General features: G+C 54.8%; 1 protein-coding gene across 1 annotated transcript; it reads left to right on the top strand.

Moving 5' to 3' along the window:
• The first annotated feature begins 400 nt into the window (after positions 1-400).
• ATP13A2 (ATPase cation transporting 13A2) lies at positions 401-17,245 on the top strand. The gene is made up of 30 exons (XM_039367603.1): positions 401-779; positions 1,795-1,972; positions 2,101-2,174; positions 2,972-3,139; positions 3,289-3,347; positions 3,626-3,728; positions 3,962-4,041; positions 4,231-4,308; positions 6,223-6,292; positions 6,978-7,112; positions 7,272-7,338; positions 7,832-7,963; positions 8,157-8,324; positions 8,452-8,562; positions 9,175-9,221; positions 9,584-9,772; positions 9,855-10,061; positions 10,410-10,523; positions 10,708-10,864; positions 11,102-11,222; positions 11,844-11,968; positions 12,109-12,263; positions 12,871-12,981; positions 13,297-13,376; positions 13,748-13,900; positions 14,499-14,595; positions 14,903-15,126; positions 15,307-15,458; positions 15,587-15,759; positions 16,025-17,245. Exons 2-30 carry the CDS (start codon positions 1,939-1,941, stop codon positions 16,193-16,195), a joined length of 3,555 nt encoding a protein of 1,184 aa, XP_039223537.1. The 5' UTR covers positions 401-779; positions 1,795-1,938; the 3' UTR covers positions 16,196-17,245.
• The last annotated feature ends 96 nt before the right edge of the window (positions 17,246-17,341 follow it).

Below are 17,341 nucleotides of genomic sequence, written 5' to 3'. Positions count from 1 at the left end.
GGAAAGAATAAATTAGAATAGAATAGAATGCAGAATAGAATAGAGAATAGAATAATAGGAGGAATGACGAATAGAGTACAATAGAATAGAATGCAGAATAGAGTAGGAGTTGGAAGGGACCTTGGAGGTCATCTAGCCCAACCCCCTGCTCAGGCAGGAAACCCTAGACCATTTCAGACAAACCGTCGTCCAAGCTTCTTTTTTAAGGGAAGAGAAACGTAAACGCCCCTACCGGGATAAGAGGACTCCTATGGGAACAAGGCAAACCGGACGCTCCGCTAACGCGCTGCAGGAGCGGCCATATCGCACGCCTCGGAGAGGGGAGGGTGATGTGTGTGGGGGGGCCTTTTAGCCGGCTCGGCTCGGACTACTTCTCCCGGCAGCCTCCGCGAGCACTAGCCCCGCCCCCTCCGCGACCAGCTGCTGCAGGGGCTCCCGGGCTCCCCCCCCCCACGCGCCTCCACTTGGCCGGCAGCCGCGGGGCGAGCGGAGCTGTCCACCTGCTGGAAGGCGCGGGCGGCGGACGAAGAGCGGCGCATCTCAAGCTTGGGGCATCCCGCGGGGGAGGGTGCTGCGATCCCGGGGGAGACCCGGCTCCCCTTCTTTTCCCTCCGGAGACTCCCCGGGGTGTCCTCTGGCTCGCGAAGGCAGCCTTAGACCGGCTTGGCCCGCCCTTCCCCTCCCGCAGGCCGGGCTCTTGCAAGCGGCCAGGTGACACGTAGCACTGCGGGCGGCCTGGATTTCGGCGGAAGGCAATTGCCCCCCTCCTCCCCCGACCGGTGAGGAAGCGGCTTCTTTGCAGGGACAGGGGGGGGTCGGGCAGGGGGGGAGGCTGCCGCTGACCCCCTCCCTCCCTCCTCCTTTCCAGGGGAGCTGGAGCCACCGTCCCAGCTTGCCCTGCGGGCCCCCCCCCCAAAAATGCTGCAACTCTGGAAGTGTTTAAGAAGAGACTGGACAGCCATTTGTCCGAAACGGCATAAGGTTTCCTGCCTGAGCAGGGGGTTGGACTAGATGACCTCCAAGGTCCCTTCCATCTGTTATTCTGTTTTCCTTCCTTCTTTCCTCCCTTCCTCCCTCCCGTCTCTAACACTGGAAGTTTTTAAGAAGAGACTGGACAGCCATTTATCTGAAATGGACTAGGGTTTCCTGCCTGAGCAGGGGGTTGGACTAGATGACCTCCGAGGTCCCTTCCATCTGTTATTCTGTTTTTCTTCCTTCTTTCCTCCCTCCCTTCTCCAACACTGGAAGTTTTTAAGAAGAGACTGGACAGCCATTTATCTGAAATGGACTAGGGTTTCCTGCCTGAGCAGGGGGTTAGACTAGATGACCTCCGAGGTCCCTTCCATCTGTTATTCTGTTTTCCTTCCTTCCTTCCTCCCTCCCTTCTCCAACACTGGAAGTTTTTAAGAAGAGACTGGACAGCCATTTATCTGAAATGGACTAGGGTTTCCTGCCTGAGCAGGGGGTTGGACTAGATGACCTCCGAGGTCCCTTCCAACTTTATTATTATTATTCTTAAAAAAAAAATCCCACTGGGCCAGTCCCTTGCCGGGAGACAGAATTCCACCCTTCTCGGAGAGAACTTTGCCTTCGCGGCCCCGAGGCTGCTCTACCTGGGTGGGTGGGCTCCACTTCCCCTCTTTTTCCTGGGGGGGGGTGTCTCAGCCACAGGATGCCTCTCTTGAGGATCCAGCCAAAGCCTTGCCCTCCTCTCCCCCCCCCCACCGTTCCTTCAGGTGACTATCATCCTGCCAGCTCTCATTTTCTCTCTCCCCCGTGCCCCCCCCCGCACAGGCTCCACTCCGCCCTCCAGCGTCGGGAAATGGGTGGCTGAGTGAACGTGACCACCGGCTACTTCCGTCCCTGGCCCTGAAGCTCTTGATGGCGGGTGCAAGACCCAAATTCTCCTGAGGATGTTTGGGGAAACTGGAGGATCCAATGGAGGCTGCCGAACACGCCAGGATCTGGCCAGGTAAGAGGGGAAAGGGCTTAAAAAGAGAAGGGGAGGGGGCAGCCAAAATCCAGCCGCTGCGTAAGTCTCAGGCTCCCGAGCTCACTGTTGCACACTGGTGAGATTTTTTGCTTCCTCTCCTTTCTTAGGTAATAGCAGCCTGTCCGGAGAGCAGCAGCTGAATTACCATTCTCTGGAGCAGAGCCCCTGCAAATCCTCTACGGTAAGAAGGGAGTTTCCAGATTGGGAGGGGGGGAATGCACGGGGGGGGGGGGGGAATGAGAGGACCGAGGGAGAGTCAGTGCTGCATTGGGTAGTCGGTACCAGGAGCTGGAAGAGGGAGCTGTTCCAAAGCGAGAGAGGTAGCTAAGGCCGGTCTTTCAATGCTTCTGCGGACACTCCTCCACTTTGGGCGAAAGGTGGTGAATGAAGAGGACTCATGAGGAAATGAGATAAACTTGCTCTTATCTTGAGTCTCTTGTATCCTGGAGGTTTATGAAAACCAGAAGGGATAAAACTATGAGTCACGGTGGCTGGGCGTGGAGGTGTTACCAGGAAGCGCCCTTGCGGTGTCCCGTAGTGAGGTGGCCAAAGTCCTCTGCTCTCTTTAGATCAGCGGTTCTCAACCTGTGGGTCGTGACCCCATTTGGGGTTGAACGATCATTTCACGGGGGTCGCCAAACAACGCGGTCCGCCATTTTTTTTGTCAGCTGGCAGCACCGTGCATGTGCGCTGCGCCGTGCATGTGCGCCGCGCGTGGGGACGCCGCCGTGCATGCGCACCATGCGTGGGGACACCGCCGTGCATGCACACCACGCATGTGGGCACTGCCGCGCATGTGCACCGCGCCGCACATGCACGGCGCATCCTTATGTCCGGGGTCGCCAGAAAAAAAAAGGTTGAGAACCACTGCTTTAGATTCAGGATTAGTCCAACGGGGCCTGCCCTTAAGGGGAGGCTGCGGGCGAGGGAACTCCTGCCCGGGTTCTCCTGCCCATCGCGTGCTTCTTCCTTCCCCAGGAAGTGAAGGGTTACCAGAGGAAAACATGGAAGACACTGGTCTGCCACTCAGTCTCCGTGCTCACTCTGGGGCTCCCCTTGGCCATCTTCCACTGGAAGCCGCACCTGGAGATCTACGCCAAATGCACGCCCTGCCCCTTGCGCCAGGCGGACTGGGTGCTCATCCACGTAAGCGCCACGGCAGGAGGGCCCCAGCTGGCTCGGGCACTGGAGTGGGCACCTGCGTGGCCCTGGTAGCTCCCATGGCTTTGGACCCATCTCCTACCCAAAGCCACTGGCTCTTCCGCCCGTCAGCTGTGCCCGCCCTCTTCTTGCAGGATCAGCCGGGACGGTGTTTCGCATCCAGGGTCCAAACACAGCAGATAGAGGATGGCAGGTGAGCAGCGCTTCCTGTACGTTTCCTTGATTGGCAAAAGGTGTTGACGGGGGGCTGGGGGAACGTCAGTGGCTGGGAGAGAGAGGTGTCTTCTGCCAAGAGGGAGGCTGACCAGGTGCTCTGCGCAGGTAAGAGGAAGGAAGGTCTGCCCCTTCCCCCACCCCTGCCACTTGCTCCTGACCTCCCTCACCAGCTCTGGAGCCTCCTCTTAAAGAACAGGGGGCCACCCTGCTGATTCCCAAAATGTCTTATCCTCTCCTCTCTCTTTTCCTGGGAAGCCCGGAGTCCGGAACCGACGAGGGGGGAAGCGCTATTGCCGTGGGCGTTTCAGATGACCGGACAGGAAGCCAGGACACAATATGGCTGCACCAGAAAGAAGAGGTCAGCACCCTGGGATGGATGAGCCTGGCTCCGTTCTCGCCAGCTCGCCGACGGGGTCCCCTGGCTAGGCTGCATCGCAAAGGGGCACGTCACCCAGTCCTGTTGCGGCACGGATGCCGTCCCCGCCGTGGCATGAAGCAGGCTGGGCAGAGGAAGCTGTTCTCTCTGCTGCTGGTGCTGCTGCTACCTTGGAGGTGTAGATAACTCGCCCCCCTCTCTCTTCTCCTCTTCAGAAAAACGTTCTGCGCTACTACTCCTTCGAAGGTGTGCGCTACCTCTGGGTGGAAAGGCGAAAGGCCTACTGCAGGGCCAGGTGAGGTGTGCTCTCCCGTGGCCAAGGGGCCTTTACGCAAGAACACCTCTCTGCAGAACGCTTCCCTCAGCCGTAGCTGTGGACCTGGACAATCCTGGCTGGCCTAGCCGGCCTCTGAGCCTTCGGATTTTGATCCGTCCCAGGAGAAAGGTAATCCACCCCCTTCTTTTTTTCTCTTGTGTTTTGCAGCACGTTGAATGAAGACTGGACGTGCTCCGATCTCCACCTCTCCTGCCGTGGTCTGAGCGTCCAGGAGCAGTCTGCCAGGCACGTCCCCCCCTTTCCCTTCTCTAGGCCTTCTTTAGTATCCCAATTTGGGGGGCGGGCAGGGAATTGTTTGGGGGAAAAAAAGATCTCTTTTTTTTGTAAATGTTTATTGATTTTCTAATATTACATGTAAATATTTGGCGGCTGGGTACAATCACTCTATTACACATAGATACCGTTAGTATAGATCTCAAACTGTTGCAATCCCCATTCCTTCTCTTTCTCCCTTAATATCTACTGTATAGTTTAACTAAGACAATTCTTGTTCTGTCAGTCAAACAGAAAGTACCATATTTTCCGGCGTATAAGACGACTTTCTAAACCATGAAAATCTTCTCAAAAGTCGGGGGTCGTCTTAAACGCCAAAAAATACTGTATTTTCTAGTGTATAAGATGACTTTCTAAATGAAACTCTTCTCAAAAGTCGGGGGTCGTCTTATACGCCCAGTCGTCTTATACGCCGGAAAATAAGGTAACTTTCTAATGTTGATCAATCATTTTTTAGTGAACATATATCTTAGTTGTTTTAACGTTCAAGTCTTTAGACAATCAATTAGACCCAATCAATTTTTCTCCATTTTAGTTTTCCATTCATATTTAAAGTTAACGTTGAATGATGACCATTTCCACACTTTTGATGACCCCAATTCCTTTATCGCCATTCCTCCCAAAGTCTAATATTCAGGACAGACGTCTATATGAGTTCTCACCATCTACATCAGGGGTGTCAAACTCAATTTCACTGAGGGCTGCATTAGCACTGCGGTTGCCCTGGGGAGGGTGTGTGGCCAGAGTGGGTGCAGCCTAATGGGTGGGCGTGGGTGGAGTGGGTGTGGCCTATTGGCCGGGCATGGCCAGTTCTACATCATTTGCGTCAAGGGTGCCTATGGGAGGCCTGGGCAGGAGTGGGACAGATCTGAGGGTCTCTGGCAGAAGGGGGTGGGACCGGGGCAAGCGCCAAGGCATGGTCCACCGAGGCAAGTGCCAAGATGGCCACCACAAAATTGTACATTGGCTCCCGGCTGGCCTGGGCCAGGGCCAAGGCAGTGGGGGCCATTCCCTGTTTCCAGGATGGCTTCACGGGCCACATGAAACCACTTTGTGGGCCGCATCCGGCCCCCGGGCCTTGTGTTTGACATGTCTGATCTACATCAACAAGTTCATAATGCAATAATAGTATTCTTATTTTCTAATAATTTTCAAGCACCTTAAAATCTTAAATTTAATAACCAGTTGGGGGAGGGAAAAAAGATCTTGCAAGACCACCTCCCCTCATTCCCTTCTTGCTTGCTACCCAGTTTAAAAGGAGCGCTTTTAAAGAGACCTAACGTCTCTCAATCAAAGATGCACAAAATCCAGCAGTCTCCTCCCGTCGGTGGCCTCCCTTGCCCAGCACGGCTATGGGGAACAGCAGGCTCGGAGGGGACTGGCGTGGTCTCACTCCCTGCCTCAGGGAAGCATTACAGGGAAGTCAAGCCAGCCAATTCTTCACACCGAGCGCCGAAAGAGCCGGCTGTTGACTAGCAAATATCTCCTCCGCCACAGAACAGAAAGAACAATAACTTTATTGTCACTTTGAATGCACACTAATTGGCATACTCTAACATGACATTTCGTGGCACGCAGCTCTCAAAGGGTCACCCCCTCCGATGTACACCGCGTAAATATGACAAAAAATAAATGCAGAATTATCCATACGCCCACATGTATTTTAGGAGACGGAGAAACAGCAGTCGAGTCCCACACAATCTTTTATGTTTAAACACAACAAACTAGCGGGAGGCTGATGGGGGGAGTCTGCCTTTTCTACCTCGAAGCTCTGATTCCTCAAGTCCCTGACTAGCTGGGCTTTTTAGGATGACTACGGCTTTCCTAAAATTGTGCACCCCTTGTACCCTGCCCCTTTTTTGACAGAAAGATGATTTACGGCCCAAACCTCATTGACGTGCCAGTGAAGTCCTATTTCCGGCTACTGATGGATGAGGTGAGCCCCGGTTTGGCCTGCGGTTGAGCCGGCAGCCTGGCCCGTCTTCAGCAACACGAGCGAGCAAAGAAGGGCCGGTCGCTGGGCTCTTCTCCTTGGTCTGAACAGTGCAGAGCGGCTCCCGCTTCTGCCTGCCTCTGAAACAGGGAGAATAGGAACAATAATAAGGGATTAAACTTGTGTGCCACCTGACTCTCAGCAAATCCGGTCGGCCCACGTCAACTAAAATTAAGAAGCCGCGAAGAGGAAAGATTCAAAAATAAAAGGGGCACCTGTGAAGTCTTTTGGCGCAAGAGCAAGTTAGAAGGCAGCATTGCAGGTTAACTCTGCCCACTGCCAGCAGTTCGATCCTGACCAGCTCAAGGTTTGACTCAGTCTTCCATCTTTCCAAGATCGGTAAAATGAGGACCCAGATTGTTGGGGGCCAATAGGCTGACTCTGTAAACCGCTTAGAGAGGGCTGTAAAGCACGGTGAAGCGACATATAAGTGCTATTCTGGTCTTTTCAGAAGGGGTCCTGTCGTTCTGAAGCCCCTTTGCAGGGAGGGAGGGGCTTCCCAGCTTCTCCTCTGAATCATAGGCCCCTTGGGAGCTCATTGGCTGGGGGGCGGGGCTCTGCAGAGACCCAATCAGTGAAGGCGGAAGTACCAACGAAGCGCTAAGCGTACCCTTGTTCTCCTTTGCAGATCTTGAATTTGTTCTACTTTTTCCAAGTGTTCAGCATCACTTTATGGATCTGCGAAGAATATTACTCTTACGCCGTCTGCATCTTCATCATTTCCACCATCTCGATCGGACTCTCTCTCTACGTCACCAAAAAGGTGGGCCCTGGCTCCAACTTTCCCCCTCCCCGCTGAACTGGTGCATCCACCCTGCCCCTCAAGCCCACCGCCGCGGCGGGAACGAGGGGTTGGCGGTGCCCCAGAGGCGCTGCTGCTCTGCCCTTGGGGCTGCGTTGACAAAGGCCTTGGTTCCTTCAGCAAAACAGGACTCTCCGGGACATGGCCAAGGTGGTGACCAGCGTGCAGATTTGCCGACCTTCTGGAGGTGAGCAAATGCATGGTGACCTCCGGGCAGTAGCCCGGTGGATCTCAAGAGCAGCTCCAGCCCGAAGGCTGGACTCATGAACGGACTCTCTTCAACTGGGTCATCCATCGGAACAGTTTCCCTCGTTCTGCACGTCATGGCATCTTTCTGCTAGATTGGGTTTCTCTGTTGCGCCTTCCTGCTGCATGCAGTCTTTGTTGGTTCTTTCTGGGTGTGTGTGTGTCAAGGACAAGGCACACCTCTTGCTCCTGAGAGCCCCATGCAGCCACAGCTAGGAACTTGGGCACCTGCTCCCTCTAGATTATGGCACCCAAAACAGGACAGTCAGACTCCACTGCCCTCAAGAAGCCAACATCCTCCCTGTCAGGAGAAGCTGGAGAAGGGAGATGCCCCTCCATGGCCAAAGAAGGCCTGGCACAACTCTCCACCCAGGTCTTACAGGTTGGAAGGGTGGGGGGGCACATTCTGAGCTCCTTCCTTTCTTGGCTACCAGAGAGAGTGGTGGTGAGTTCTGTGGAGCTCGTGCCAGGAGACGTCCTGGTGGTCTCTCCAGAGGGGATGCTGGTTCCCTGCGATGCCGCGCTGCTCAACGGCGAGTGTGTGGTCAACGAAAGCCTTCTGACTGGTGAGCCAGCAGGGGGAACGTGGGCTAGCCTAGGCTGCTCGTTGTTTTAAAGCCCCCAGCAGCACCTGCCTGCCTGGACCCCCCATCAAATGCTTGGCATGTTCCTGCTTGCGGAGACTCCAATGGCACCCTGACCTGGCTGCTTTCAAGTTTTTCTTGACGCTCCCCACCAAGCTGTCTGTTCTTTTCCCAGGGGAGAGCACACCAGTCCTGAAGACCCCTTTGCCTAAAGGCCCGGAAGAAGCCAGTGCCATCTATTCCCCCGAAGATCACAAACGACACACCCTGTTCTGTGGGACACAAGTCATCCAGGCGCGATCCTGCGGAGGCGCTGACATCCTGGCAGTTGTGACCCACATTGGTGAGGGCATTTTGGGGTGCTGCTTCACTCCCCAGCCAGTATGAAGGCTGGGGAGTCTCCTGCAGCATCTGCATCCCTGGTCTCATGCCAGCCTTGCTGTCTCCCTCCCTCCCTCTTCTTTCTCCAGGCTTCTACACAGCCAAAGGGGATCTCATCAGCTCCATCCTTCACTCCAAGCCATTGAAGCTCCGATTCCATAACGATGCTTGGAAGTTTGTCACCTTCCTTGCGATCTTGGGTAAGTTCGCACGCGATATCCGAAGTGGCAAAGGCCACTTGTAGAGTTAAGGTTTTGGACACGGGGAAAGAGACCATCTGCCATGGGCTCCAAGTGCTTCCATCAAGAGTCAGGACTGGCTGAGGGTGCTTAAGCACTATCCCTGGTTTGAGCCCAAAAGTTCAGGGACGTGCAAGTGGAGCCTGTTTTGGACAGGGCATAGTTACAGACGGTCCTTGGGAATGGCAGAAAGCTGCTGTTATCTCCTTCCCCAGCAGCACATTTGCTTTGCTGACCCTTGTACATCATTGGTTGATTTGTTCTGCTGGGTGGCCTTGTTGAATCAGCAGGAGCTAGAATAGAAACCATCTTTGGTCCATAGCAGATCCCATGTGGCCCCAAAACATCTCCTGCCTCTACACAGCTGAGGAGCTCAGCTGGGCCCTGCCACCTCTGGCCACCTCTGCACAATATATCCTGCCTGTGGGCCCTTGGAAGCTCTTTGGCTGACCTCCTTCAGCAAGGCCTCTCCCAAGAGTGCCGCTCTCTCCTTGTGGGTGTCTGCGGACTCCTCTGATACTCACTCAGCCTGGTTTGCCAGGGTCCCAAGACTTTTATTTCTCTTTCCTCCAGCCGTTGTTGGAACTGTCTATAGCATCATCATCTTAAGGAGGAACCAGGTAAGTGCCTGGGGGCTTGGAGTTTCTCTCACCATGTCCTCCCCCCCAGTCTCCAGCTGAGAACTACACCTAAGTTTCTCTGCCCTGGAACACACAGGGTGACCAAATGCCTTCAACCGGTGGCCTCTTTGGCCTAGCCACTCCTCCTATTGGGGGCGCGTGGAGTCAGCCTCGGAGGGCAACAGTTCTGGGTGCGAGGCCGGCTCAAAGAGATTGGACCCGGCTGACCTTCCCCATCTGGAAGCTTTGCCACTGAACAACACCAAGATTCTTAACGTCATCCCGTTCCAGTCTCAGTTGGCCTCCTGAATGGTTGGGAAGCCATGGTGCCAATCTGTTTCTCACGAGGCCACTGTTGGCAGGTTTCCCAGTGGCTGCTCGCCATCCGTGCTCTGGACATCGTGACGGTGGTTGTTCCCCCAGCCTTGCCAGCTGCAATGACCATGGGCACCATGTATGCTCAAAACCGGCTGAAATGCCAGGGCATTTTCTGCGTCAGTCCGCAACGCATTGACCTCTGTGGGAAGGTGCACTTGGTTTGCTTCGACAAGGTGAGAGCCCGGGAAGGGTGCTGGGGTCCTGGGCTGCCCATCCAAGTATTTTAGCCGACTCTTGGTTGGGGTTTTCTCCCAGACAGGGACCCTGACGGCTGATGGCATGGACATCTGGGGCGTCGTCCCCCAGGCCAGCAGCTCTTTTCTCCCCGTCGTTCATGACCTCCGCCATCTGGCTGATGGGCCGCTGCTTCGCTGCCTGGCCACCTGCCACACCCTCTCTCTGCTTGGAGATCTGCCTATAGGTGACCCGGTGGATCTCCGGATGTTGGAGTCTACTGGATGGGTGAGAAAGAAACGTTCCTCTATTTAGGGAACATGGATGCCATTTCCAGGGTTCTCCTACATGGTCAGAAATGGGTGAAAAGGGCAGGGGGTGGTTCCCTTTCCAGAAGGGAGAAGAACCAGCGTCCCCCATAATCCCAAGACCGGCATCATACGTGACTCCAAACCCATCAATTTTAGCTGTTGTATTTTCTGGTCGTCTTTGCCAAGCTAAGCCCTGTTCCCCATGGCTGAGGTTTAAACTGGGATCTGCTTAAACTGGGATCAGCCATGTTTCCCGCAGGACAAGGCAGCCCCCTTCGATGGGCAGAGCGGCTGCTCTTCACAGCCCCCTCTTTGCTTCTTGCAGTCTCTGGTGGAAACCAAAGGGCCAGAGGTGGAGGCCTGCCTAGACCAGGACTTTGGGACCCAAGCTCTGCTCGTCATGACTCCCCCGCAGCGGACAGAGCAGCTCCCCAGCACAGTGAGGCTCCATCCTTCCTCGCGGCGGGGGAGAGGGACTGACATGCAGCCTTCCTCAGAAGTGGCTGAGCGCAATGCAGATGGCACCCTGCGCAAAGCTTTCCTCTCAGCCGCTTCAGCTGTGGCCTCGCAGAGGAGCCATCCTGGCTGCTTCCGGGGACTCAGCTGTGGCCTCTCCTCCACAGAAGCCCCCCGTCCCCATGGCTATCCTCCGTCGTTTCCCGTTTTCGTCTGCTCTGCGAAGGATGTGCGTTCTGGGGAAGGCTCCCGGCAACAGCCCCGTGGAGGCTTTCATGAAGGGAGCGCCGGAGACGGTGGCCAGTTTCTGCAAGAGAGAATCAGGTCTTTGCCCTTGCCCCCAGCTGGCTCCCCTTGCCACTGTATGGTTTGCTTTGTTCTGAAGTGGGAGGTTTGGCTACGGAGTCCCGGGGAGGCTCAGCATCGCTTTCCCTCAGAGAGCGAGGGATCCGGCACGTCCCCTTCAAGGCCGTATGAGGGGGGCAGGGGGACGGTCTTTCTCATGCTTTGCGAGTGTGTGTCTTCCTCTTCTGAAGGCCGCTCTCCCCTCCTGCCTTGCAGTCCCGCAGGATTTTTCCCAGCAGCTGCACCAGTTCACAAGCAGTGGGTTCCGTGTTCTGGGGCTGGCTTATAAGCCCTCGGTGGCCGTGGGGACCTTTGAAGAAGCCCAGGAAGTGACCAGGTGGGTGGACAGACAGGTCCTTGCGCTTCTTTCCTACCAGCCCGGCTTCCAGGTTTCTCGTTATTTCACCCTTTGGGTGACCTTCTTAGGAGACTACGAGAATACCCAGATAAAGCACTCTTGACTTCAGCAAAACATTAAAATGCCGGTAGCAGCTTTAATGTCCGAGGTCACTGAGCATGGGATGGCACGGAAGCCACATTGATTGCTCCTCGTTCGTTCCTGGCCAAACATACAGAGGCGTCCTTGTTAATGTTATTACATGATGAAAAGTTGATAGAGGGGACAATTTATCGCGTACATGACTCACCTGGATGGGTTGGGCAAGAGCAGCGGAACCCAACAAGATTTTTGCTAGAGAAATTCACCGACGAATGGGGAGAAATGTAAAGGAGATAACATGCAAAGGTGGGATGAGGGATACCTGGGAAAACGTGAAAAAGACGATGGATGGCTTATATTGAGGAAAGACTTTGCAATCAACTAACGAAGAGTGAATGGCGCTTCTCCAAGTGCACCCAGGCAGAGGCTGGGCAGACAGGCTTTGTGCTGGATTTTGGCACTGCAATGATGCAGTGGGTCCTGGCAAGGCCCGCTGACGGATGTTTCCTCCTTGGGCAGAGACTGGGTGGAGGCGGACATGATCTTCCTTGGACTCCTGGTCCTCAAGAACGTCCTCAAGCCTGAGACGGCACCCGTCATCCATGTGCTGCGCAGTGCAGGGATCCAAACTGTCATGGTCACAGGTGAAAAAAACAGGGGAAGGGGCTGGGAAAGTTGGGAGAGAGGATTCTCTTCTGCCTGCAAGATCTTGAATGGCGGGCAGGAACGTCGGTAGCTTCTAGCTGAGATGGGCGGCTGGGCTCAGATCTCCTTTTGCCTTTAGGGGACAACATGCTCACTGCAGTGAACGTGGCGAGGAGCTGCCAAATGTTGGAGGCGCAGGAGCGGGTGGTGTTTGTGAACGCTGTGCCGCCCAGCCACGGCAAGCCAGCTGCCCTCACCTTCACTCCTTCCAATGTCTCTTCGGAGCAGGTCAAGGTCAGAACCCTCCCTGACCGTGGTTGACTTTGGGGGAAGTCAGCTTGGCGTCTCTCCTACCCAAGCTTCAAGAGCTGACAGCCTGACATTAGCAAAGGCAGGAGCGGGGGAGGGAACGATGGGACTTTTAAGGAAGGGGAGGATGGAAGCCCAACTGATCCGTGTCAGCAGCTACAGCCAGCCAAAGTCAAGTAATGATATGCAGAACTAGGATCCGAGAACTTGTTTCCTAAACAATATAGAAGCACCTAATCAGACATTTACAGATAACGGGGGGGGGGGGAATGGCCGGAGGGGAGAAGGTAAAGTATACTCCTGGCTTAAGTAAAGCATACTCTTGGCAAAACCAAACGGCCAGGGGTTGTTTCTTTGCTAGCTGACTGAGTGGGATGGTTGACACAGTCTCTCCCATTTGAACTGACCGTCAGCCACAATGGGTCGTGCCCAGCCCCAGCTAGCATTTCCTTCCAGACAGAAAGGGGAGGTGCCCAGTGTAACATTAGGGAGGGAGAGAGGGCGAGGAGAAAGCCCTACCCGAAGCAGGCTCCTGCTGATGTGGGATGCCAAGCATGGATGAAAAATCCAACCGGCTGCGGGACCCTTGCAGGGTGCCCACCAACAAGACGACGACTTCCAGGAACAGCAGCCATCCTCCTTCGCCTTGAACGGGAAATCCTTTGCGGTTCTCTGCGAGTGCTTCCCAGCCCTCCTGCCCAAGGTAACACCTAAGAGGGAGATGAACTGGTTCACTTGTCCCCGGTTTCCTCAGACCAACGTCCCTTTTAGCGGGACGCACCTGTTCCTGGCCTTCTCCCAGGGTTCTCGTGACCAGCCTGCCTTACGGCATCAGGCTGATGGGAGAGTCGAGCTGGGCCTCTGCTTGGCACCTAAGCAGAGCCAGCCTCTCTATCTCATAGCTCCTCTTTCTCAGTGGCAACGACAGCTCCCAATTGTCTGAGTTGTTCCCCATTTCCAGAGAAGCAAAGGCGCAGCTCACACACACATACACACACACCCTTGCTGTCCTTTGCAGATATTAGTCCAAACGACTATCTTCGCACAGATGTTACCTGATCAGAAAACTCGCTTGGTTGAGCATTTGCAACAGCTGAAGTAAGTGTGGGGGCTGGAGGCGAGATTTCCCCACGTCCCTCTGGGTGGAGCGGAGAGAGCAAAAAAAAAAAGGGGGGGTGTGGAAGCATGGGAAGGATCTGGGCCCGAAAAGGCCCCCCCTCTTGCAAACCTAATGCCTGGGAGCTTCAGAGATTGGGAGGGAGGACCTGACCTGCGAGATCGAGAGTAGCCAGCATCAGCGTTGCATTTGGAGAGAAGGGGAAAGCAGCACAAGTTGCAGCTGAAAGATACTAAGAATACTAAAGACCGGCTCTCCCCCCCCCCACCCTTTTTTGGGGGGAGGGAAAAAAAGCAAGGTGGGTGGGAATCGGTCTTCCGTTTTAGGGAACGACTGCCTGTGTTGCCTGCAGCTACTGCGTGGCGATGTGTGGAGACGGGGCCAACGACTGTGGGGCTCTGAAGGCAGCCGATGTGGGCATCTCGCTTTCCGAAGCGGAGGCCTCGGCGGCAGCACCATTCACTTCCCAGATGGACAATATCAAGTGCGTCCCCATCACCATTAGGTAGGTGGGATGGACTGCCAGTCGCAGAGTTGATGGCCCCCTTTCTCCCATCCAGGTTCTGCTCTTCCTGAAGAGGCTGGGGGGGGGGGTGCCTTGCTGACCTCTTTGGGAGAGGGAAATTCAAATCCTGCCCCTTTGGCGTAAGCTGCACTGGCTAAACAGTGGGAGTCCCCTCTGTCAGGGATCCATGCTTAACGTTTCCCTCTGGGCCACCTCCCAGAAGTAGGAAGAGGGGAATCCATCTCTCTCTGTCGTCATCTGTCCAGGTTTCCATTCCCAGAGTGGCCTCAGCTTGGGGTGGAGTTTCAACCGTTTTGATCCTAGGTGAAATGAAGCCCTCGGGTCTTCCTGCAACTGTCAGTCCCCCTCCTCACCCCCCAATTTTGCCTCTGGACGGCATCCAGGGTTGAGTTGCTTCTTGGGGACATTCACTGAAAGACGCCGTGTTTAAGGCACACCCGTTTGCAAAGAAAGTGTTCTTTCTTGCCTGGGACGAAGCTTCTGAGCAGAGCATATTCCCTCCCTTGAGCTCCCTCACCCGGCAACCCCAATCCCTGCTCTCCCAGAAGGGTGACCAGCCGTTCTCTCTCGTCTTTAGGGAAGGAAGATGCTCTTTGGTCACCTCCTTCGGCCTCTTCAAATACATGGCCTTCTACAGCCTCACGCAATTTGTTTCCGTGCTCCTGCTGTACACGGTAAGATGGCCATTTTCCTTCCTGCCCTTTTGGCTCGCAGACTCAGAGTCCCGGGTGAAGGTCGCAAGCAGTGAGGTCTAGAAACCTCAGCGCCAGGTGTAGGATTTGCCCAAGGGATGGCATCAGGTACGGGAACTACATAAAGCGACAAACCCCTACCCAGGTAAAACAAAATGCCCGCGGAGGAATAAGGGAATTGGGGCTTAAAGGAGCAGCTTTTAAATGGGGACAGAAACAGCCACGTGCAAAAGAAGTGCAAGGCAGGCCGTTGCATCTCTCCATTTCTTCTGTCCTTCCCCTTGTCTAGATCAACACCAACTTGAGCGATGGGCAGTTCCTGTTCACCGATCTCATCATCACCACCACGATAGTCGCTCTCATGGGCAAGACGGAGCCTGCCGAGGACTTGGGTCTCCGGCGCCCACAGGGAGCTCTGATCAGCCTCGCCGTCCTGGGCAGCCTTTGCCTCCAAACGGCTCTCATCGTGGCCGTTCTGGTGATCGTCTACTTCATCACCATCTCCCAGCAGTGGTGAGCGAGGAGAGAGGAAGAAGCCCAGTAGCTCCCTCTCGCTGGCCCTTTTACACTTGGCCCCGCGGAGGCTGGTTCCTGGACTAGCTCAGCCTGCCGTGGGTCAGCCTCTGCAGTCAGGTGAGGACGGGCAAGGTGGCCGCCAGCCCAGATTCAGCCACCTGCCTACTTCCCTCTCAGGTTCACCCCTCTGAACAGCACTCTGTCGGCCCCTGCAAACCTCCCAAATTACGAGAACACGGTTATCTTCTGCACCTCGGGGTTCCAGTATCTCATTTTGGCGGTGGTCGTGTCCAAAGGCCGGCCTTTCCGCAAGCCGCTTTATACCAACGGTAAGTGTTTCTGCACAGCAGCTCTATCAAGAGGAGGCCTGGGACGAGTCAGACCGGTTTTTCTCGGGCAGCCCCTCTTCTGCCTGGTCCCGCGCCCAAGCCTCGTCTCGGTGTCTCCCTCTCCCCAGTGCCCTTTTTGATTGCCTTACTCTTGCTCACCGGCTTCATGATCTGGCTGACCGTCTTTCCGCTGGCCTTCATGCAAAAGCTCCTGCGTTTGAAGAGCCCCGGTGACCTGAGCTTCAAAGTGATCTTGCTGGGAATGGCTGCTCTCCACTTCTTCGTGGCTTTCATGCTGGAGGTAAGAAAGGAGCAACGGAGTTGGGAAAGCAGACTTTTTAAGATGTGGTCCAAGGCAGCGGAAGCCGTTCGTTGCAGTCTTCTGTGAAAGCCGAGCCAAGATCCTTTTTTCTGTGGCTGGGCCAGGCTTGGCTTGGGAAATGGGACTGTTGAGCGGCTGAGCATCCGCGGCGGGCTTTCTTGGAGCAGCGGGCTGCCGCTGTTGCCAGCCGCAGTCTGGCAGTCGGATCCATGTGTCACCCATTCCTGCTCTGCTTCTTCCACAGGTGGGCCTGGACCATGGCCTGCTGAATGGCTTCCGGAAGCTGCGACGCAAGAAGGCATCCAAAAAGCTTTACAAGCAGCTGCAGTGGGAGCTTAGCCAGGAGAAGAGCTCGTGGCCGCCTCTCCACGCACCTCTCTTTGCTCCCACCGCAACCTCCCCAGCCACAAGATGACACCAGTCGGTGACTGTCTCTGTGTCGGGTCTCTGCTGCGGTTCCTTTTTGGATCTAGTCCTTTCCTCCCAGCAGCTCTCCCGGTCCATCGGGGTCCTCCATTGACTGACAAAGGCAACTCTGAGACTCCTCTCCCCCTGTGGTGTTTCTCAGCCTCTAAGCACATCGGAGAAAGAAACCTCTTGAACTCGCATTTCTCTCTAAGCCAGACAACCAACAGTGGAATTGCTGTGCTGCAGAGGAGCCATTTCCGTCAGCCTCTCGGTCGAAGCCATCAGCGGTCCCAAGATTTTGGGCCTCTCTGGGGGGTTGTGTCTTCCTTGAGTTCCCTCCTCCTCAAAGGATAAGCCTGTAGCAGCCGTTGTTTGCCACATGCTGGCTAAAAAAAAGCTGGCTGAGAGATCCCTTTGTCAAAGGCGAGAGCCCAATGACCTTCAGACCTTCGGGGAATTTCAGCACGTGCAGCACTCGTCCCCCATCAGAACTTCAGGTCAGAGAAAGATGCTGTCTCCAAGGGCTGGCCCCTGGCCAGTCTTGAGAATCAGCTCCATTTCATGAACTGAGTGGAGGTCTTCTTTCCACTGCAAAGAGACCGGCTCTTCTTTGCCTGGGTTCCTCTGGCTACCATTTCTAGTTGATAAGGATTCTTCACCAGCTTCCCACGGACGGGCACCCGTTGTGGATGGCCACTTTTGCACCTGCACCACGGCCTCCCCAATTGAAAAAAAGGGAGCCTGCGCAAGAGAGGACCAGAAAGAGCTGGGCCATTCAGTCTGTTTTGCTTTGGTTAAGATTTTCGTGTGTGTGCGCGCGCGTCTGTATACATATACATGCATACATATATATACATACACATAAATGTATATGTATATGTGTGTGTGTGTGTGTTAAATTTGGATTGCTGACAAAGAGTGAAAGGGAAGCTGGTATAGCTATTTCGAGCTGCTTAGCTCTCATCAGCCAGTTACACCCTTCTGAGATTCGAAGATTTCTTCTTCCCATATTTGGACCGACCGGGTGCATCATAAAAAAAAACACTTACATATATACATATATACATACATACATACATACATACATACATACATACATATATGTAGGTCTTTGGTTATTCGGGTTTTCTCCCGCGTAAAATTGGAGGAGCAC

This window comes from Crotalus tigris, unplaced genomic scaffold (assembly GCF_016545835.1).
Source record: "Crotalus tigris isolate CLP2741 ecotype Arizona unplaced genomic scaffold, ASM1654583v1 scf7180000020588.15403103151:6194809, whole genome shotgun sequence".
Lineage (NCBI taxonomy): Eukaryota > Metazoa > Chordata > Lepidosauria > Squamata > Viperidae > Crotalus > Crotalus tigris.
Note: the sequence above shows the minus strand (reverse complement) of the source record. Positions and strands in the feature narration are given on the sequence as shown.